Genomic DNA, 22,340 nt, shown 5'->3' on the forward strand with positions numbered 1-22,340 from the left:
CCTCAATTGCCACAATGGGTTTCGAGCAAAAGGATTGCTACTCCCCTCTCCAATTAACTTGTAGATGAATCTATCAAACCGATGGAAGTGTTATGATTTATTTTGTACTTTGCACTAGAAAATGTTTGCCGCATGGTTACTTTTCTTGTATTTAATCTTTCTGATGGTATGATAATGATGATAGTAATAATGATAATAACAAGTGATGATGATGACGATGAAGTCAGCTAGACCCAGTACCACAAGTGATGGGAATTCAATGAGATGCAAACAAATTGTCAATTATGCTGTATCTTAAAGTAGCGTGGACTTAGCCTTCCATTTTCTGAAATACTTTTCCTCTGGCAATAACCATTGGCTGTAACCCCATTACTGCTGTCGCTCGCTTTAGGCTTCAGCCTCTTTCTCATTCCTATGTATGTTTCTTGGGGATATGGGGTCGGTACTAGCTGATCCACCACGATTACAATTATGATATAAATTCTAATCACACTTGCAAGCACTAGAAGCAATGTAGACTCAACAGAGCATGCGATCCATTGTGAATAACTTCGATTTCTTCGATAGTCCCCACGAGCAACTGCTATTAATTTTGTTTTTATTCTTATTCTCATTTTCTAATGAAGCATGCATTCCATGGGTCTGTTTGCCAATGTAGCAGGTGTCACCAAGAGCGAAACAGACATCACTGATGAGTTGATAGGCAAATTGGAGTGTTTGCTGCTGAGTAATCCAGTTTGTCTTCATCCACTTCGTCGATAAATGTTGGTAAATCACAGCACAAGTTCCCTGAGTAGCCATTCAATCCTTTTTAGATGTCTGTCAGACTATATGAAGGCCACTGTAGCTCCCCTCCCAACTGTCAAGACAACCTTTATCTTATCAAGCCCAGCAAAGCACAACATGAAAGCCCAAAATAAAGTAAATCCCTGAAGGACTTTGACAATATTTAGATGATATTTCCAAGCACACATAGCAGATCGATGCCTTGGAGTCAAATGTAGAGATGGATGGGAGCACCAAAATGTTTGGCCCAGTTAAATTGGATTGCTGGTGTTGGTAGATGAGCGGTTGTCTTGTCTTAACTGGCCTTAACCTTTCCACCGAGGAGTGTTCACAGAGTACTTTTTAAAGGGCAAAGCATAGCAGACCGTCTGATGAAAGGATGCAGTATGGCAAAGAAGAAAAAGGGAGCTGTAATTTTATACCTGTGCTTTGTAAATGTTTTCTATGTGCAGTATTTGATAATGTAAAACTGGTATTTTTGTGGTTTGTACGCTGCAGAATTGATTACTTAAGGTGCACGTAGTTTTGTAAGAAAATAGAACCAAACTGAGGAAAAAAAAAAAAAGAACAATTTCAGATTCAGAAGCCTGTATTTGCATGCCCTTTGACATCTGGACGCAAAGTCAATAAAGTTTATTTGAATCACAAACATTTCTCAAGTGAGTATTTGAACACCTTCACCTTTACTGGAGCCGATCCCTGCTGACACAGGGCAAGGGGAGGGGGCATATTAACTGGGTTACAAAATGTTCAATATGATACATCAATACTGAACATTTGTGAGATTTCTGAGGTTTTTGGTGTCACTGACAGATAAATAAAAACTCAGGGCTACTTTCAGTTTGTTTAGCTTATTCTTAAACTATGTCACTAATCTTTCTGACTTCATAACTAATTCATGATGTTGTCGACTACTTAGAAAGCACTCTACAGCCCGAGTCCTTGGGGGAAATATCATCTTTATGAGTGTGAAATAAACCAGTGCAGCAGAATGTGCTATAGTTGGGCTTAAAGTCTTCACCTCCTGTACATATGTAGTTGAAAAACTTCAAGTCATTACAACATGTAGAATATAATCAAAACAATATTTATTTTTGTATGTTTCCACAGGGACAAGTATCATGTGTTACATATCCTCAAATTGAACTGACTAATGTGTGAACATGAAATCAAAAATGCCATTTGAAGCATATGGAAAAAGAAATGCACTAATATACAGTACATGTTCATCAGCATCATGTTTGAGAAATAATATATTCTGATAAAGAATAAAATACACAATATCTTGATTGACAAGTACATAAAAAGATACATTCCTTTATTTGCTTTTATTTCACAGAAAATATACCAGACAAAAAAGGAAGTGATTACAAGCAACCTAAAGTTTAATCACAAATGAGAAAGCTCAGGTGAAGCCTTGGCGCCCACAGAGACAGATTTGGACTCTTTTCCCCAGAAATGTCTCATAGTTATCTGACGGAGCTGCTGTTCCAGCGCAGACGACACATCCTCTCGTGGTAATATTGGTCTCATCAGAGAAGGCGACTGTTGCTGTCAAAGTATTGCCTCAGCTGCCCTCAGACTAAATCAGTTTGAAAAAAAATGCCTGTGAGGAATAGATGACGAGTTGCTGAGATGTCAAAGCTCTACTGCTTGTTTTTGGCAGCAGTTGATAAGAACATTATTATGTCAGAGTGTGTTCATTTGTTTCTTCATTTACATTCTTACTCCCTTAAATTAAAAACGACAACTTAACACTAAAGTGAACTCCTGAAAAAACAAAACAAGACTGAGATTATTTACAGAATGGCTTCATGCAGATATAAGAATGAACATATTTAGAAAGAAATCAGGACTGAGCTTGTGTGGGAGAGTTGTGACAGATCACGGTCGTACAATTGCTTTTTGCTTCACAATGTAGTTTGGCCAAATTGTAAACGCCTTAATTACGTCACAGTTTGCCCCTGACTTGATGATAAGACTTTTCATAGCAAATTTAACAATTCACCAAAAAATTGGACGGGACGCTGTTGACCACAGGACATTCAAAAGACGTTGTACGTTGTAAGAGTACGTTGCTCGACAGAGTCAAAGAAAATCAGAAACAAAGAAACTCAAAACGAGTCCAGTACAGTCGTGAAAACACATTCAAGACGCACATTCATCGAGATTTTTTGTTGGGTCTTTTTCAGAGACTGGTGGACATGTAGTAGTAGAGAGACACATTCAGAGATACACATTCCAGAGACACATTCGGATATCATATTTAACATACAGTACATACAGAGCTAGATAAACATTCTCCTCATGCAGTTCAGTAGAAGCATCTGTAACATGACTCATTTGTACCTTTTAAAGATTTTTCTTGTCTCTGTCCCAATTTCTCTCTTAATTTCTCTCTTATATACAGACATTCAACATTATTTGAGGCCTCTATTGTACAAGGTAGACCCTTAACTTGAGGTGCGTGAGAGCTTACATGATTACATTTTGCATGCAAGTGACTTGTTTAAGTGTCCCACCACTGCTCAGGAAATAGCACAGTGAATTGTTGGAGCAGGTATGACCAAACATACTGCTAAAGGACTGCTGAAATGACTTTTCTACTGATCACTAGTTAAGTGGCCATACAGTTAAGTATACTGCAACACTGTACAACCATAATAAAGCTAGTGTTGATCTTTGGTCTCCTAAATTCCAGTTTAGGACTTTTGACGAGATTATATATTTTTTCTAAAAGAAGCTCTCTGTAGATTGAGTAGAAGACATCATCATTAAGGTCTGTTTAGGTAGGTTTCTGCAGCTCAGACAGTAAGGATATAGAAACAACGTGTTATCGCTTAAAGGGATTTCTTAACTTTTAATATTGTTGGATGTGTAGAATAACTTCAGTGCTTGAAAAAGGTATAGAATGTTTTCTGTGATTTTACTGATTTTCTTACTTTCAGAGCCAAATCCAATGGTTATGTTTAAATGAACAGACTGATTCCCTATACATACAATTTTAGGACTTTCTGACAACGTCTGACATTAAGCCCAATATTGTTCATCTTATGCAGCTATCAACTGCATACTCAATGAGAGCTGCTTCAGAGCTGAGATATTAAAATGGGTCAGCTCATAAAAAATAAATCCTGCTTTGCCCTGAAAAAGTAGATATAGATAAAAGTACATGTTTCTTAATCTACTTGTTCCAATTAACATAAGTATTCAAGCACATCAACCAGTGAAGCTAAGCTAGGCTAACTTCATAGTGCAGCATACTGTACCTTCAAACTACCTTTGTGACTTTGATCAGGTAAGAAAAAGAGTAAAGTTCACAAAGAAAAAAAACTGTTCCTTTAAGTCGAGCAGTTAGTTGACACCTACATAGAGCAGATGTGTGCGCACACGCACTCTCACATACAGGCTAGGTACAAAAAAAGATGTTCAGTCCTAACCAGTGGCCTCTGAACCCTGTTGTCTTGGCTTTTATACCTAAATGTTCTGAAGGCAAGCATGGAAATCTGCAAAAACATGGCCATGGATGAGACAAAAAGAGGAAGCATGGGCAGAGAGGAGAGAGAAAGAGAGGTAGTAGTGGTTTGCCAGACCATCCTTCTTCACACCTGTCTCCTCCTCCTCCTTTGCATTAGAAAATGTCTTACGGAGGGTCAAATCCACAGATTCCTACGACTTCCCCTCTCCTTTGTGGGTTATTGGCGTTACATTATTTCTCGGCTAGATGAGTTCATTTCCAGATGTGTGCTGTCATATGTGCCGAACTTGGAGTTGTGGAACTGCCCATGTGTTGACTGCTGTATCCCATCATGCCGTTGGTGTTGTAGACATTCATGCCGGCCACGTGCTGAGACATCTGAAAGCCACAAAACACAAATTTCTTGAAGCACTTTAATACTCATCTTTTCAAAAACATCTGGGTAGCGTGTGTAGGGATGTCACAATTACTTGTTTTCACAATTAATCGCTGTATTAAACGCCACAATTAATTGATCGCAAAGATTCCTAAATACTGTCACTTTCCAAAAAAAGATTATGTATGAACCGTGTCGGCAGATGTGCGCCAAAGTAAAGGTGAATGCACAGATACTGGTTCATTTACCTAACGTAGAATTGAATTGGTAGGAATTTAAATGCTAGTGTGTCATTTGTAATTAAAAAAAAAGATTAAAACAAATTAATTAAAATTTAAACATTTCGTATCAATGACAATTAATGACTTGAATATTTCAAACACTTCCCCTGGTGGATAAATAATTGGTCATATTTTAATAGATATTTAAAATATTTTAGAATTAGTAATGTATATTTTAACTATATTTGATTATACACATAAATAGTGTTGTGAAATTAATTAATGCATAATAATCGTGATAATCACAATACCGTGATTATTTCTCTGACAGTAATCGTACCAAAAAAATCTATTATCGTGACATCCCTAAGCGTGTGCAATGTGGCTACATAATAACACACCTGAGCGATGTTCCACTGAAGCTGCTGGGTTTGCTGCACCCCATAAACCTGCTGCTGCTGTCCCATCATCCCACTTTGCTGCTGCACCATCATGCCGCTCTGGGGCTGACCCATAATGCCATTCTGATGTTGTACCATCATTCCACTTTGCTGTGGTCCCATCATGCTCTGGGTCATCCCGGTCATATAGGGCGACGCCGCAGCACCACTCGGCTGAGCCATGACACCCTGAGCACCCATGACGCCGTTCTGCTGTCCCATCATGCTGTTCTGTTGTACTCCAATCATGCTGTTTTGTTGAACCGACATCATGCCGCTCTGTTGCTGTCCCATCATGGCCATCTGTGATGTCATCATGGCGCCTCCCATTCCACCTGCCTGGGCTAAGGAATGGTACGAACCGTACGGGTGTGTCGGGTAGCCCATTTGGTTCATGTACAAGCCTGCTGAAAACAATCCCAGACAGAAAGAAGACGTTTCTGCACCTGATCACCAACAGTCTGCTGCAGGGATGATGTCATTTTGTAGGTCAACCAGGGAGTTCGCACCGTCCTAGTTCCCTCAACAAAAACACACTGGCATGTTTCTGTTGACTTTGAGTTATTGCAGAGAAACAAAGAAATGTTTATGATACTTTGCATGTTTTCTTCAGCTGGATAATCTTCACAAATCAACACCACTTCAATGATTTCTGAAGTTTTATTTTTTCCTCTCAGAAAGTTAGTAAAAGTTTTAAAAAGCACCAGTGTAAACACAATGACAAATGGAGAGTAGACAAGTGTTTTGTGTTCAGCATGCTGAAATCCCATTCAAAAAAACTCTTAGGGCTGAGACAACCAGAGGAGCACTCTATTGATAATACTTAGTCTTTAAAATGTTAGGGTTTGTCTCTTGTTCCCCATTTATGTCCTGTTTTATTTTGAAGTTCCCGGTGTCTTGTCTTCCTGTGATTACCTCACCTGGGTTTGATTGCTCCACCTGTGTCTCATTTCTCCCTCCTGTTTTCTTTACCTAAGTGTTTTCCTCTGGTTCTTTTTCCAGTGATGCCTGTGTGTTCCTGCCGGTGTGTTTTTTGTGTCCCAGTAAGTCAATAAATCTTTTCTTAATTCTACCATACATGTTTTCTCTGTATGTGTTTTGGGTCCTCAAACCTTAACATAAACTTAAAACTGAATGGAATATTTTTTCTCACCACTTGGGAGCACTGTTTGATACCTTGTAAAATGTCTTGGCAAACACTGGCCTCTTTACAGGTCCAGGAGCAATAGGCTATTATCACTCATTTACAGCGGTGTGTCTGTAAGTTTAATATTCACTTTTCTTTTAGCCCTGGTTAGTCTCCATCAACTCCTTAGGGCCACGTTTGGCTCTGTACTTGCAAAATTCTTCTCTATGTCCACAAGCTAGTCAATGCTGGGTATATAAGATACAGTGGAATTGGCAGACAAAGGATCAAAAAGAGTCCATGTAGTTCAGGAAAGCTGCAGTTTGGTAGTAATTATCTAATACTCTCCTTTTAATTAAGAGAAACATCTTCCAATTTACACATAGGGATTTGATCCAGTATTGACACTATGTATTTGTGCAGCAGTAAATATGATGGAAACAACCTCTGACAGAAATGAATGTCGGTCTCACCGTGAGCAGCCATACTGCTGGCATGCACTGAGGGGGTGGAAGCATACAGGGAGAGAATGGAGTCCTTGGACAGCTTCTTGACAGTGCCCTCCTCTGCTTTTGGTGCCGGATCCAGGAACAGACTGAGGTTTTCAGGCACAGAGGCAGTCACTCTGCTCTGATGCATAGAGCTGGGTACAGGCTGGGTTTAGACATGTCATGGGGCGTGGATAGGAAGATACAAGAGGAAGGTCAGTGGTGACAGGATGCAGGCAAAGGTGACAAAAGAGACAAATGAGAACACAGGTTTAGGTCACAGTACATACAGTATATACAGTGTTTTATCTCCTACCATAGTTTTAGAGGAAGCAGAGGAGGGTGTGGGCAGGGAGCTGAAGAGATCCAGGGCAGAGTGTGCCAGAGGTGGATTAGACACCGCTGGGCTCTCGTTACTGGCTGGAGCACATCCTCCACCATTAGACACCACAACACTTGGAGCAGGGGCGTCTAATAGAGGATAAATGGAAATACTGTTATGATAATGATTGTGTCAAGTCATCATTTTCCACATCAATTTCTGTGATCAAATATTCATTTTAACTCAGCATGTGTTTTATGATACAGACAGGCAAGCAAATGTAGCGTGATTTACAGTAAGAGTGATGACAACATGAGGGTCCAGGCGGCTGCTCTTATATTTACTTTTATATTCTTTTTAAGTATATTTTTTGGGATTTTATTGCCTTTAATTGATAGTGCAGTCAAGAGAGAGACAGGAAATGGGGAGGCAGAGAGTGGGGGAATGACACGCAGGAAAGGGCCGTCCGACGCGGGACTCGAACCGGGGCCGCCTGCACCGAGGACTGAACCTCAACATGGGGCAGCAGCTCTACACAGTGAGCTAAACGTCGCCCCTATATTCTTTTGTTATGCTTATTAACCCTCAGATCCTGTTTTTCCTCATTTTATGGACCATCTGATTTTAAATTTGGCTGTGATCATGCTATAATGTTCACAGGTTGCAGAGAGGTGGCTTTTGCAAGGTACATCATGCTCCTAAAAGATCTCCTGTCTGCACCTTATAATTCTCTATTTATCGCGTTGGGACCTCATCTCCTGATAGGGACAGAAAATGTACCCATACACATCCATAAAGATCTCTTGACTTGACTTGACATTGAAAATTGCAAAAACCACACGTTTTCACCTGGGGGTTATTTTGTCCCAGAAAAATATTTTTTATATTTTCATGGTTTAATTCACATCAGGGGAAGTCAAAATATAGGTTTCTGGGCGATTTTTGAAATATCACTTCATATTGTATTATGATGTCATGTTTTTCCACAGAAAGTCACGTGACCATGCCTTTTTAGCCGACATGTCACAAAAAACTGTACAGTACATGGCCATATAAAATGAAAAAAATGCTCAAGCAAACTTTAAGCAAACAATTCAATGTCGGCCCTGTTCAAAGGCAGACATATGACTGTTCTCATAATAGTTGGAGGAAATACAATTATTTAAAACATTTTTATTTTATTGCAGTTTTTCAACATTTTTTATGACGGATATTAGCAGCCCCTCACTTAAACAGGCCATGACAGGGTTAAATTATAAAAAAAATATTGATGAAATTACACATCATTCATTACAAGACACCTAACCCTAAGCAACAAAAAAAAAATTTGTAATACCTATTTTTACTGTATCATGGTGTGTGTTTGAAAACAGGGTACAAAAATGTCCCTAACAGGAGGATGTTAGTCATTTTTAACAGGATCTGAGGGTTAAGGGAGTGTAGCAAGTTAATGTGTGTGAGCATGTGCATAAGGTAGAGTACCTAATCCAAGCAGGTCTGTGACACACTGGGAATCTTTCTTCGGGCTGATGTCTTTTTTCTGTTGCAACAGACAAAGTGGACACGATTTAGGAAACAACACCTTCGTCCACATATGAACCTGAGACTTTTGTCTCCATTTAGAACAACAAAGTCACTTCCAGTTTAATCCAAATCATCATCATTGTGATAGAAGTAAAAAGGTCATACAAAGTTGTGCTCACCAATTTCATCTTCTCAAACACAACTGGCTCCTTGGGTATATTGTCGCAGCTCTTTTCTTTCTGCACAGAGAAAATACGTGGCTATTCACCCTCTCATAATTTGTGTGTGTGAGTGGTTTGTGTGTGTGTGCTGACTCACTCTGAGCATCTGGATGTCAATGACTTTATCCATGTACTTCTTCTTGTCATACTTGTCCCTGATGAAGATCTCTGCAGACTGGTCCGTCTCCGGCCGCTGGAAGCACTCGGGTAAGAAGGCCTCGTAGAGACGCTTGGCCTTGGCATTTCCCATCTCCTGAACACACTGGGGACACCGACACACAACAAACCAAATTTAAATTGTTACGCAATCTAATAAAGGAAAAAATACAATATTCAAGGCGCTACTCCCATTATGGTTTCAGTGATATAAAAAGAAAAAGGACTGCTTATGAAACTGTGCAAATTCTTTTGGTGTATGTTGGGAATAGAGAGATAGAAAGATGCTGACTAGGATATTATCACACAGGGAGGCATAATGCCGGCTGCATATCAGACCCAGGCAAGATGAGCAGCATACTAATAAGAAAGCAGCTTCTTGATCTGCTGTCTGCGAACGAACAAATATTAAGATTCCATCCTGGTCCTCCTTCCCTGCTCAACCGTCATGTCTTTGAAAGATATAGTTGCAACAGATATCTGAAACTGAAATAGGAGCATTGATCCAACAACTTCTCATTTCTCATGTCAGGTCATTTGTTATAAATATTGTGGGTGCAAGATTAAAAAAAAGGAAAATGGAAAATGCTGTTACTTGTCTGTGGACACACTTAAGAAGGGATCATGTTGCTTGTGATAAACATTTTACTGTCTACATCTATTATGTGTGAACCCAGTCATCCCTTTGGTGTCTGTTTAGTAGAGAATCATACTGTATGTTAAATGGGCTGGCCCCTCCCTCAGCATCAGATCTTCCTCCAGAGGGGACTGTGAGGTACCGTTCACACGGAGCCGCATAGGCCAAAACTCCCTAACTGTTAAGGGCAGAACATGTTGGAATAGTCTCCCAACCCCGATTAGAGACAGTCCTACTTTAATGCATTCAAAAAACAGCTTAAAGAATGGTTACTGTCTCACCAAATCTGCACCCATGAATGAATGAAATACTGACTAGCACTTTAATACAGTACTACTGTAGTCCTTATTTCTTACCGTAACTTATTCTGTATTGTAATTTTATTGTGAATCTGCTGCTAATTTTCAGTTTTTTCTTATATTTATGCAGATAACAATGCCATGCAGCGCTGCATGGCATTGTTATCTGTTTTCTTATTTCTTATCTTTTACTGATATAAATACTGCTAGTACTCTGTCTGTCCTCTCTTATATATATGCAGGTCGCTATCTGTTTTCTTATTGTTGTCACTGCTGCTAATACTATGTTTTTTCATACTTACGCAGGTAGCTTCCTACTGTTATCTTTTTGTATGGTATGTCTGTCCATCTTTAAATGTGAGGACTACGGATGGAAACTAGCTTTGAGCTAAATCCGGCATATTTACATGACGTGATGTGTGCGTCACAAATTGTTCATTAATGTGCACTGTCCTTGTCAAATAAACAATAAATGAAATGGCATTAACGTCTACTAAATGCCCCAATCTAGATATCTGTATGTGACCTCTGACCTGGACCTGCTCCTGTGTCCACTGATCCAGGTTGACAGACTTGACCTTGGAGATGTGAACCCCCAGGTTTCGATGGATACCAGCGCAGCGGATACAGATAAAGATGCCCAAGTTCCACGATGCCCATCTCGGCCCTTAGTGAATGAAAAGAGACAGATAAAGGTGAGTTAATATTTAGAGTAGAAAGTCCTTAGGGGATGCCGATAAAACAACTTGGCAATTAGACTAGAATGAGAAAAAAAAGAGAGGAAAAGTGAATCTTAGAGTAATAGACTGGTAGACTGAGGGTGGGGTGAAGAGGCTGAGGAATGATGAGCAAAACTCTGATTAATTTCAGTCCAATTATAGAGAGACAAGCCTGAAACCTCAATTATGAGTCTGAATTCAACTGGGAACACATCTAATCCCATGAAAGTCATGCGGTGTCCTGACACATAATGGGATCCAATAGGAGAGTTAGCCTACATAACTGAGACTGAGAGGAGAGAGGGGGAGTAGGAATTCAAACAAACACACATACACATGCGCACACACACACTCTCAGAGCCTGGATACCTGCAGGGATGATTACTCATTTGGTCATGAGCCTGTGTGTGTGGGTGCAATGTTATCTGAGTGGGCCATTTTGTCTGTCTTCCTGCCATATGCCTTATCTTAATGGATACATCGGAGTGTTGTGTGCCCTATATTCACCCCTTTGCTGTATGGGTTTAAAGCTTAATATAGCATTGTGTGTTTGCATCAGTGTGTCTTCGCTCTGCCTGCAGAGTCGTCAGGCTCCTCGTCTGAACACTGAGTAGGGGAAATAAAAACAACACTGTCGGGCTATTTTTCTGCTCAAATTATGCAACCGTCCTCGTCAGAGAGTACAGTCAGCTTCAAAGAGAATACTGGTGCTTCTCTCCGCATCTCTCCCTTACATCCCTCTCCCTTTCCACCCCTCCTTCCTCTCCTTCTTTTTCCTCCATCCATTTCCTGCCGCCCCTCCTCCCCTCACTCCAGTTGGCTGCCTCTGTCTGCACCTCTCCACTCATCTCCATCACGAGTCCTTGTTTGCAACCTTGCTACAAGTTGATGCGCTGCAGCCTTTACACCACTAGGTGGAAGAGCAGCTTTTAATTTGGAAAGACTCTCTCCCCTGTCCGCTGAAGTCATTGTGCCGTGTTTAAGAAAGGCCATTCTATGCAAATGAAAGAGGAAGCTGAGTTTCAGACGAGAAAAACATGCAAAACCTTCCTCTATGCGCCTCCAGCGGAAACACTGCAGCGTCTGGGTGCAGAGTCAAAGAATAGCTGCGTGCATTGGTTGCATCCTGAACAATGAATGCTAAAAGTAACATTATTCTATTTGCATTATTAACAGGAAATCATTGGACTGGGAATGATTTATCACGTGTGTCCTGTTTGCTCAACTTGTGGGCTTCATTTTAGAATTGAAAAAGCGACAGACACAGCAAGGCAATAATGCAAAAATCAGCACAGAGAGCAAGGCAGCAACAGAGGGTCACCAGACAGACGGCGTATGTCCATCATCCTGACCGTCTGGCTGCAGCATTAGCTGTCATGCTGGCTAATAATAGTAGAATTACTCCTGCAAAGCCAGCTTAACTGCTGTAAACATTGGCACTGACACAGGGAAAGCGAGAGATTGTCAATTGTGTCGAACTCCCCATACACTGGAATCATTTTGTCCTGCTCATCTCTATTCTTATGCTCCCCCCAGTGTCCCGGCTGCCTTTTCTTATCTCTTTCATTCACCATCGCCGCTCCCCCTCTCCTCCCCTGTCCATTCCTATCTCTCTCACACAGCTCTAATTCTCTGTTTCTATTATATTCTCCACCCCTACTTTCTGGGGATTCACCCAAATTCTGCATGTTTTTGTGGATATTGTTCCAACTTTTTTTTTCTCTTTTTCGCCATGCTAACTGCATGGCTGCAGAGAGGGCAGTTTCAGACTGTCAGTTGGTCAGTTGATCAGAAAGCTGATGTTTTCACTTACCCAGTGAAGCACCATAACGTGTTAGTTGGAGTACCATGATGAATCTGCTGAATACAGTGATCTCTTGGTTTGTGATGTCACACATTGGTCCATTTTCCCACCTCCTTTGTTTTTATTATGCACTAATGCTTTGACCACTGCATCTTCATATTACTTTTTGCTGATGATACTTGTTGTTTCTATGAGATGAACATTTTTCAACATTTATTTCTGAAGCAAATTCTGAATTAGATCTACATTTCAAATCGATTCAAATTGAACAAACTCTCTTAAAATGTTTAAATGATCAGGAATTAAATTTCATGTTTAATACTAAAAACAAAAGAATAATTATTTTATTTTCGTTGGGAATAATTCTATCTCTGAAATCTCATCATCAAAATTTCTTGGTGTTCTTTTTGGTGACAAATTGAAGTGAAAAACGCATTTATATATATTTGATTGAATGCAAATATTGAGCTCTTTGTTAAGTTTTGTTTTGTTAAGTCCATTATTAAATTTACAGTAACTTGACTGCCCATGTTTGTGTATGGTGTGGCCTGCTACTTACCAACCTCTCTATGATTCTTTATGAACACAGGAGAACACCACTTTTTCTACAAATACTATCAATCTACAAATGCATGTGTCTGCGTCATTTGGTTTTTCAATAATTTAATGAATTTTTTCAGTCAAATTAAGTAATCCTCAAACATAATATCAGACTTATACATCATTTACAGCTTCCAAAAATGAGAAGATCTCACTCTCAATACTCAGTTTAATAAGGAAGGAGGACAGATTAGGAGCTTAGGCTTTTGAAGAGAATCACACCTGAATACTGCATCACTTTGGTTCCAATCAATTCAGTGCTTGAGTAAGGAGCCATATATAGTGCGTCTGTCCAGCAACAGCACACACCTCCAGGTACTTTGAACAGAGTTGGTAGGAAGAGAGTAGGAGGAATAGATATCCAAAAAAAAAAAGAAAGGACGCATTGTACAACCAGTATTTCTGTGTTACAGGATCTGACATTGCAGTGCACATTTCTCCACTGTCTTCCTCTGTGCTTTTTGTAATAAAAAAAACAAACAAACAACTGTCAACACCTTCTTTGAAGTATATTTAAATACTCCAGTTTTACTACTAAAGCTGTGCTGCAGTTTTTATAGCGCAAACCACTCAAAAGTTAAGTGCCTGCAAAGGCGATTGATGAATCACCCTAGGGAAAAGGTGGATGTGGTTGTAGTGGTGCATGCAGTTTGAGGCACATCAGGGGAGCAGAAGTCAGGGACAGGACGAGAGCCAAAAACAGACAAACAAGAGCAGATTTTTATAGTCATCATGGACTTTAGCTGTTTGCTGACCTGCTGGGATGCACAGAGGGTATGAAACTAGACGTGTAAACAGAGCTCTATTATGAACCCCTCTGCCACTCACACACACACACACACATTTGTGAGGACTTTTACTTACAACATGATCCTCTAAACACAACTGTAGTGCACTAATGGAGCAAAGTCTGCGAGCTAGTTCAGGCAGCCAACTCGAGCTGCGCTGCGTCACTCCCATGACATCATACACACCCTCTCAATCTGGCAGTCTATTTAAGATAGGTGATTTACCCATCGTCCTCTTTGCTCGTCTATGACACAGCAGCATCTCAGCGCCACCACCCCAGCATCCACCTGTAGGCTCCGGGTTAAGATAGTCGCTCATCACTCCCATATACTTTAATGAAATCCTATTCTCAGGGAGTGATGAAGTCGGAGCCTTGAAGCCAAACTCAAATGTATAATGAAGCTGCAATAAACATTTTTAATCGTGAGTTTCTCAAATAATCTGTAAAATTATCATACAAATGAACTTTGATCCATTTGAGGTTATTTACTCATCCTAAATATGGAAATACAACAATACACACCAGTGTGATGCACAAGAAGACATACGAGTATTATCCTAGATGGTCACATTTCGTCTGCCAAACCCATTAGTCTGTGAGAAAGTAGTCTGAGGTGGAGAGAGCGTAGCAATAAAATCTCCAGAGAGAGAGACCAGCAGACCAACAGGTTTTTGGCTAGAAAAACTGATTCAGTTCATAAAGGAAGACATAGACTGTGGGCCAATTCCTCTGCTTTGAGCTGCTCTGACTGTTCATTCTCTGTTTGTGGTTTAAAGGTCTGTGACAAAAGCAATTCCAACAGGTCTAACACCTTGTTGCTGTGTTGTTGTGCAAAATATTCATAATAGAGCTACTGTTGCACACTGGTGCTTCCCAGGTTTCAACACCAACATATTTTGGTATTTAGTTTTCCTTTTTTCTTTTCCAAGACATAAGTTGTTCATACCTTGTTAACAGTTTCATCTGTTAACAAGGTGTTCTTCCACCTTCTTCTTGAAGAACAGTTTTGGCGTGCGGAAGAACACGCCGAAACTGTTAACAAGGTACAGTATGAGAAACAACTTCTTGTCTTGGAAAAGAAAAAAGGAAAACTAAATACTACATTCAGACATAATGAACTTCCACAATATAACATATTTTGCTCCTGTGTTTCTGGAACTACAGTGCCTTCTTGCAGATTTAAAAAATAAAATAATAAAAAAGAAGAGGGTTACATGATGGTTTATCAACGAATGTCACCATCATATCTAGTTACCATTAGTTTTTTTGTGATATTATTAATGATGAAAGAGATTATGTGGGTTTGTATGATTGTACAAAGTGTCCTAGAATCACACATACAGGTTTTCTTTAGTTTGAATTCTCAAAATGTAAAACAAACAAGCCTAAAAAACAGAATCAATTCTTAATGTCCTTTTGATCATCTCCCAGTCCATGAGAAGCTTTTTCTGATACACACATTTGGTGACACACATGAATGCACCATGTCATACAAAAACTTTTGTTAATATACACCCACTGACTTGCACGTACACGTGCTCAAGCAGGTGCATATGGCTCATTAGCCTACATCCCACAAGGATAAACGGCTCTCTGCGTGCTCCCAGTTAATCCCACAGAGTCTCAGTCATCAGTGGATTCTACGCCCTCCTACACCACCACACCAACACACGCTCGTGTCACCACTGTTGTCCCATCTTCAAGCCACCCGGCATCTAAAGCAGCCCAGAAACCCTGAGGCCACTCAGTGACCCAGTCCCTGTCTGAGCTAAACAGATGGACCCCTATTGATAATTTACTAATACACACCCACCATCTGTGTTACAGTGTGCATGTCATGACTGATCCTGCAGGTGAGTCATTGAGGTTGGATGGATATTACATCAAAAGATGAATAACACACTCACTCCATCACCGTGGGCTTTAGATTCTTCTCGAGACTCACTTCAATGCTTCATTTTGTCTTGTTAGGGATACTGTTTGTACTCGCTGCAGTTAATATCATTACTACTCTTCTCTAAAGTTCGTGTTAGTGTGTTAATTTTTGTATTTGTGTGGCTGTAGAAACACTTAAAGGAGAATTCCTTAAATCGTTGTCCTGATGGTCACCCAGTGTTGGGGGGAGCAAAAAACGTGACTAAAATTGCAGGCAAACCGGAGTTACACCATGGCTACCCGGTGCTAGGGATAGCAACAACGCTAAACTATGGGGGCAATTTTTTCGACCACAACAAACACTCAAAAACAATCAAATATCTATGGTACATGACTGGAATCCTTACAAGACACCACTGAACTCATATAGTGTACAGTATAAACAGTATAAACTTTGTGTTTTTGCATGTAATCACTCGCCTCAGATAGCCTAACTCTGGAACGTCCTGGAAAGACATTACTATCTGATCACAGAGCGCCTGCTCTCCCCGCCACAGAAACAAACATGATTTCTTTACAAAAATAAACGGTCAGAGATATTTTGGACATTACCACTGCACTGCTCGACCGTTTATTTTTGTAAAGAAATCATCACAACAAGGAAAAAGTGTTTGTTTGTGGCGGGGAGAGCAGGCGCTCTGCGATTGGACTTGTTCACTCACAAGTCACCATTATTGCCCAGCAAGTGCAGTAGCCTATGCATTATACTGGTATTGGTGTCAAAATCTAAATTTCCAAGGATGATCTGCACACATAGTAGGAGAGACAGGATTTTTAAAGGCCTTATATTGCCCATGGGACCCCGAGCAGGTTTAACCAGCCATGACAGTTTATTAGAGGAGTATACACAGAGTAAAATACAGTGTACTCTACCACTGTGCCACCCAATCCCTGGTACTGTGGGACTCTGAGCTCTGCATCAGCCAGGAGACACAACCAGCCAATCAGCTCCTTGTTTAAAAGGAGATCCCTGCTGCCTTTTCATTGGATGAGATTAAGGGGTTGGAGGAGAGTGTGGTGGTGGTGACAGTGGTGAAAGAGGGATAAGGCATGACATCGCCAGATATCTCCACGGCAACCCGGGCCCAGTATGTACGTAAACATAAGTACAATGGAGACAATAAAGGAGGCAGGCTTTTATGCAAGCACAAACACACACACACTCACTCTCTCTCTCTCTCTCTCTCTCTCTCTCTCTCTCTCTCTCTCTCTCTCACACACACACACATGCAGACCCTTGAGACTAAAGCCAGAGGTGAAGTGTTGACTACATTATGCACCTGCCCCTCCCTCCCTCCCCCTCCTCTTTATTTCCTGGTAGTATTGAGGGTTTACTGTACAAGAGTCAGGATGTGAGGAAGTGATAGAAAATACAAATAACACAGAGTGCCATGTGGTACAGACGAAAAGAGACAGACGGGAAGTTAGGCAGCACAAATATAGTTTCATTGTTGCGGTTCCAGCAGAGTAAGCATAGAAAGGGATTGCCTTTTAGCAACATTAATGAGTTTTAAGTGGCTTTTTTTTTTTTTTTTTTTTTTTTTACCACTGGCTGTTGTAAGCTTACTCTTTGCTTCATGCATCTCGTCACTTCCTCTTTCAGTCACTCAGGGAGAGCAAGGTGATAAACGCACATGTAATCTCTGTCAGAGCAAACAAGATTAGACCAAACCTCCTCACGAGCCATATGGCCAAAGGCCCGACTTGAGAGAAGGGACGAAGAGCGGACAAAAGGCGGTTTAAGTGAGCTTGTGTGTGTGTGCATGTGCGTGGTTTTGCAGGAGTGTGTGTGCTCGTCATGGAATGCACAGAGTGGACTAACACTAGCCAGGTGGGAGGTAAAATATCTGCCTGCAAACAGCCTCCATCAGAGAGTCAGTTTGCTCATTAGTACAGTTACATGGAAGAAGAGGAGAGGTGAGAACGACGTGTGCCCTGTCGGGAAACACGCTTTAGGTTAATGAAGTTAAAGCAGATATCAGTGGAATGTTTTTGTTAATATAAGTCCTAAATAGTCCTATTTTCCGTCAGCAATCACTTACATGAAGTATTTCAGCCTAAACACGAGTCTCTCCGTCACTCTGCTCTGCTGTAACCCGAGGAGAAAATTTTCCTTGTGGGATACAAGTGTTATCCAATGAGGAGAGAGAACGGCATGAAGGGCTGTGTGTGCAGCCAAGGGATGCGCGTGAATGTGGTGACGTAGCACCAGGACCAATTGATGCCTGACAAGGGCGGGGGCTGCTAACTCATGGTGCGTTCAAAGAAACTCGTACTTTGTGTTTTTCCTTCCTGTGAAGTCATACCAGTTCGATCTGGTACGAGTTCACGGGTCGGAAGTTACGAGTGGCCGTTATAGGGAACTTTCACAGACAACAGGATGGTAAAAACACGAGCTACGGGTTACCTGGAACGCTACCAAGTCGTAGTTGTGACTTGAAGCTGTAACTTACGGTTTCAAAAGCCTGCCTTGAACGCAGCATTAGCCGAAACGGCCGTGAAGCTGATATCTGCTTTAATAAAAGTAATCTATCTATCTATTTTATAGCATGACACAAGAAAAATGTCACTTTCCTGAGCTTTAGCGTTAAAGCTTTAGCATCTTGGTGAGTCAGTGGTGGCTATTTTCTCCCATGACCCCTAATTTCCTCTGCAGTGCAATTAGACCAAGTCTGTTGCACAGTGAAGACGCAGCAATCACAAAAAAAAAGCACAGGCGAGCTTGATGACAGCATTTGTTTTGAGTGAGTCAGAAAAAGAGTGAGAGATGATGAGTAGGCCACAAGACACAACAGGTATCAAATTAGAGTGAACCCATTCAGCAATCAAAACTGTGTGAATGGTTTTAAAACCATTCACACAGGTTTAATGTTCTTTCCCTCCATGTCTCCTTGTCAGAGACAAGAAAGGCCAACTTCTTTTGAAGAATACTCTTATAGGGCATCGTGCAATACAACCTGGTACCTATGCACTTTTGCACTTTAGCACTCGTCACTTTAACCCAGCACTCATGCACTTTATCTCCCAGAACGAAACTCTTATGGTCCCCTTACCTGTGGGATGTGTTTCTCAATATGTTTTTCCTTGTTATACAGTAGTTGCCTTTTTGTGTTGTCTACTTTTGTCTTTTTTAATATATTATGTGTAATGTGTACTGCTGTTGAACTGTTTTTATGTTAATGGGACAAGGATGGAAATTTGCATCTTCCTATATTCCGGCACGTTATGTCCATTAATGTGCACTGTCCCATTCAAATAAACAAACAAAGTAAAGTAAAGAGTCCAAGTCTGTAGGTACGCTGAAAGAGACCAGTCACACTGCTTTTTTAAAACCTACTCCTGAGCAGTCACAAGTGTGTGTTTCCAGAAATCTTCCAGTTTATGTTTCATTAAAAGCCCATCCAACGGGCACATCCACACAAACAAAACCTGCTATTGTCAAACTAAGCATTCACAGAGTCCTGATGACGTCTCCAGCATGAATCCAGCTGAGACCTTGACGTCACGTCTCCTCAACGAAGAAGTGTACAACCTTGCCACTGTCTACTCTATATTGTGCAAGTCCTGATTGTGTTCAAGAAACGATTTAATGATACTTTTATGGTACATTTTCTTTTAGTTAGAAACAATCACAAACTAGGTTTAAAGATTAAACTTGACTGAACAGAATTTGTATAGCCTACATCAATACTTTCTTTTTTAACAGCCACTTGACCTGACCTGCTTATTGTCTCATTAAATATTTGTGATGCTGCATCAGCACGGATCATTTTTTCTTGCAATTGGCAGCTAAAGAAGCTGAAAGGGATACAGAAATGCAGACAGCGTTACAGAACAACAGAGACACAAAGGCAGACAGACAGTGAGCAATATAAAGAGAGATGGTGAAAGGACACCCAGATGTTGACATTCATACAAACGAACTGAGTGGGAGAACTGAGACTGAGGTCAAAAAAACGTCTGTCTGTCCGTGTGCGCCACCTCTCCTGTCTGCACCTGTTTGCACTAGAAATGTTTTCTGTTGTCATGACACAGCCTGGTACGTAAAACCCGGAGGAGAGTTATTGATTTCAAATCTTTTATCTACTTTAGTCACGAATCAGACAGCAGACATGTAATTAAAGGGGGATTTTCAAGCCATAAAGAGATACAACCGTGCTTTGTAGACTAGTATTTCCCTGACGCTGTGTTTTTTTTCTTCCAATTTGTCTGTCTGCTTGTCAATCTGTTTGTCAGAAACAAAGAAACAAACACAGCTCTAAGCCTTGAAGCAGCATCCACCACAGAACACAGCTTACTCCCTGTTATATATGGAAAGCTGCTCACTCCTATCATTCATAAAGTTTTTATGAGGAATCCCAAGCGTGTCCCCTGCATGACAGCATTCAGGGATTTACGTACATTCAGGGCCTGCACTTGAGAATTTATGACTGAGGTGGGAGCAGAGCTGCTGATGTGGAAGCACACACTGAGTGACATGCGGCTGCACTGTTGAGTCATTTCTTGGACCACGGATGGCGTCATAGGGCCAGACTCATCTATCTCAACACCAAGTTACATCAGAGCGAGCGTATATACCCTTGAAAGCTGAGCCTCTCCACAAAACAGGTCGACCAAATATGCATCAAGATGTGGGAAATACACAAGTTTCCTTCCAGCCCTCACATATCTTGCATAAAGGAGGGTTATTTTCTAACACCTGAGTTTTGTCTCTGGCTGGGAAGTGGTTTTGACGCGTGACAATGCGTTTACAGCTTTTTAGACTGAAAGATAATGTCAACTTGTAGACTGTTGATCCTGACCAAAAAAATGAAGACAAAACACTAGATAATCAGTTTGTTGAATCAGTCCCCAACTCAGTGTGTTTGTGAGCAAAATAGTAATGTTTACCCACCAGTATAGCAAAACAGGTTCAGCAAATAGATGATGACATACAGTAGTTCAAGGCCTGACTGATGCTACAAACAGACTAGAGGATCAGTAGGCATGTGTAAGCATGTTACAATTGGAAGTGTGGTTTTGATGATTCTTGTCCTCAGTGCGCAAATTAATTTTAGAAGCAGCTGCAAAAGCACAGATATACACCAACATCCAAGTAGCCTAATTGAAAGGGTTAAAAAAAAAAAACACACAAGGGGACGGTATGACGTCATTACAATCAACTCACAATAAGTCATTACTGGACCATTAGGCTACATTAGCCCCAATTAATGCCATTATGACGTCAAAGTATTGCAGTGGCTTTTTTTTGTAAAGAGTTGGGACTCTCTGTGTCCCAGCCTGCAGGAACAGTCTGTTCAGGGTGACTCAAAGTCAGCACAGGTGTCTCTGGGTGCTACTCTGTTTTCAAACAGGTATCCCAATAGTTAGGCTACTTATTGATTGTGATTAAGAAAACCCATCTTATTTGAGCTGCATTCCTACCTGGGGACAAGGGCTAAACTATTACTATGACTTGGAGGGTGCAGAGCGGCATGATGAAGCAGCGTGCCATGCTCCAGCCTTATGAGGATGTGGCGCCGTGTCTTGCACCATAGTACACTGTAATTGGCCGAGGGACGATGAATTGCATCGCCGCATTTCCCGGCGTAGTAACTGAAACAAGGGGGGTCGATTCACACACTGGCAATCTGCAGGCAGCAGGCTGTTCATACTCCACGTTCATGCACGGACACTAGGAGCAAAAAAATCACCCACCTTTAGATTCGCAGTCAGCGCAGAATTTATTCTCCTCCAGCGCCAGTAGAGAGTTGAGCACAGCCTGGTACCTGTCCACGTCTTTCACTGATTTGCCCGTCATCATTGCGCTGTAGTAGTCCACCTCCTCCACAGCCCCCACAGTCCGTGCCGGCTATTTGTTAAATAACCTCTTAATTCACTAAATGAAAGCAGTGAGTGTGTGTGTGTTTGTGTGTGGACAGAGGCGATGCGCTCAGTCGCTCTTCCCCCTCCTCCTCCTCGATGTGGAGCACGGCGTGTTTGTTTCACCACGATGGGATGACTGCCTTTCAGCCAACCAGCATGCGGGTTAGTTAAGGTGCAAATACCCTCTAGTCCAGACGTGAGGTGGAGAAAGAGACCATGTGATTGCTAAGATGCGATGAGATGGATAGTTTGAAGCGCATCTGTAACCTGGTACTGAGTCTCCCTGCTGGTCTCTCTCTCTCTCTCTCTCTCTCTCTCTCTCTCTCTCTCTCTCTCTCTCTCTCTCTCTCTCACACACACACACACACACACACACACACACACACACACACACACACACACACACACACACACACACACACACACACACACACGAATTCAAACATGTCAAAACATGTCAAACATACCAAAGTGTCTCGTAGGCCTACCTATTTCGAATAAAAAATATTTTAAATCAGTATTTTCTTGCTTTGTAAAGAAATGTAAGTAAACG

At 41.1% G+C, this 22,340-nt stretch overlaps 1 protein-coding gene across 2 annotated transcripts; it reads right to left on the reverse strand.

Moving 5' to 3' along the window:
- Window positions 1-2,966: 2,966 nt before the first annotated feature.
- On the reverse strand, window positions 2,967-22,034 carry smap2 (small ArfGAP2). 2 transcript variants are annotated; one of them, XM_083981685.1, is made up of 9 exons: window positions 21,620-22,034; window positions 10,608-10,741; window positions 9,080-9,244; window positions 8,941-9,000; window positions 8,720-8,777; window positions 7,232-7,386; window positions 6,901-7,081; window positions 5,263-5,708; window positions 2,967-4,642 (listed from the first exon to the last, which is right to left on the reverse strand). In XM_083981685.1, exons 1-9 carry the CDS (start codon window positions 21,723-21,725, stop codon window positions 4,517-4,519), a joined length of 1,431 nt encoding a protein of 476 aa, XP_083837811.1. In that variant the 5' UTR covers window positions 21,726-22,034; the 3' UTR covers window positions 2,967-4,516. The 2 variants fall into 2 exon arrangements, with proteins under 2 accessions (XP_083837811.1, XP_083837812.1); XM_083981686.1 differs by having other exon boundaries at window positions 5,263-5,705; window positions 21,620-22,033.
- Window positions 22,035-22,340: the final 306 nt, after the last annotated feature.

This window comes from Trachurus trachurus, assembly GCF_905171665.1.
Source record: "Trachurus trachurus genome assembly, chromosome: 11".
NCBI lineage: Eukaryota > Metazoa > Chordata > Actinopteri > Carangiformes > Carangidae > Trachurus > Trachurus trachurus.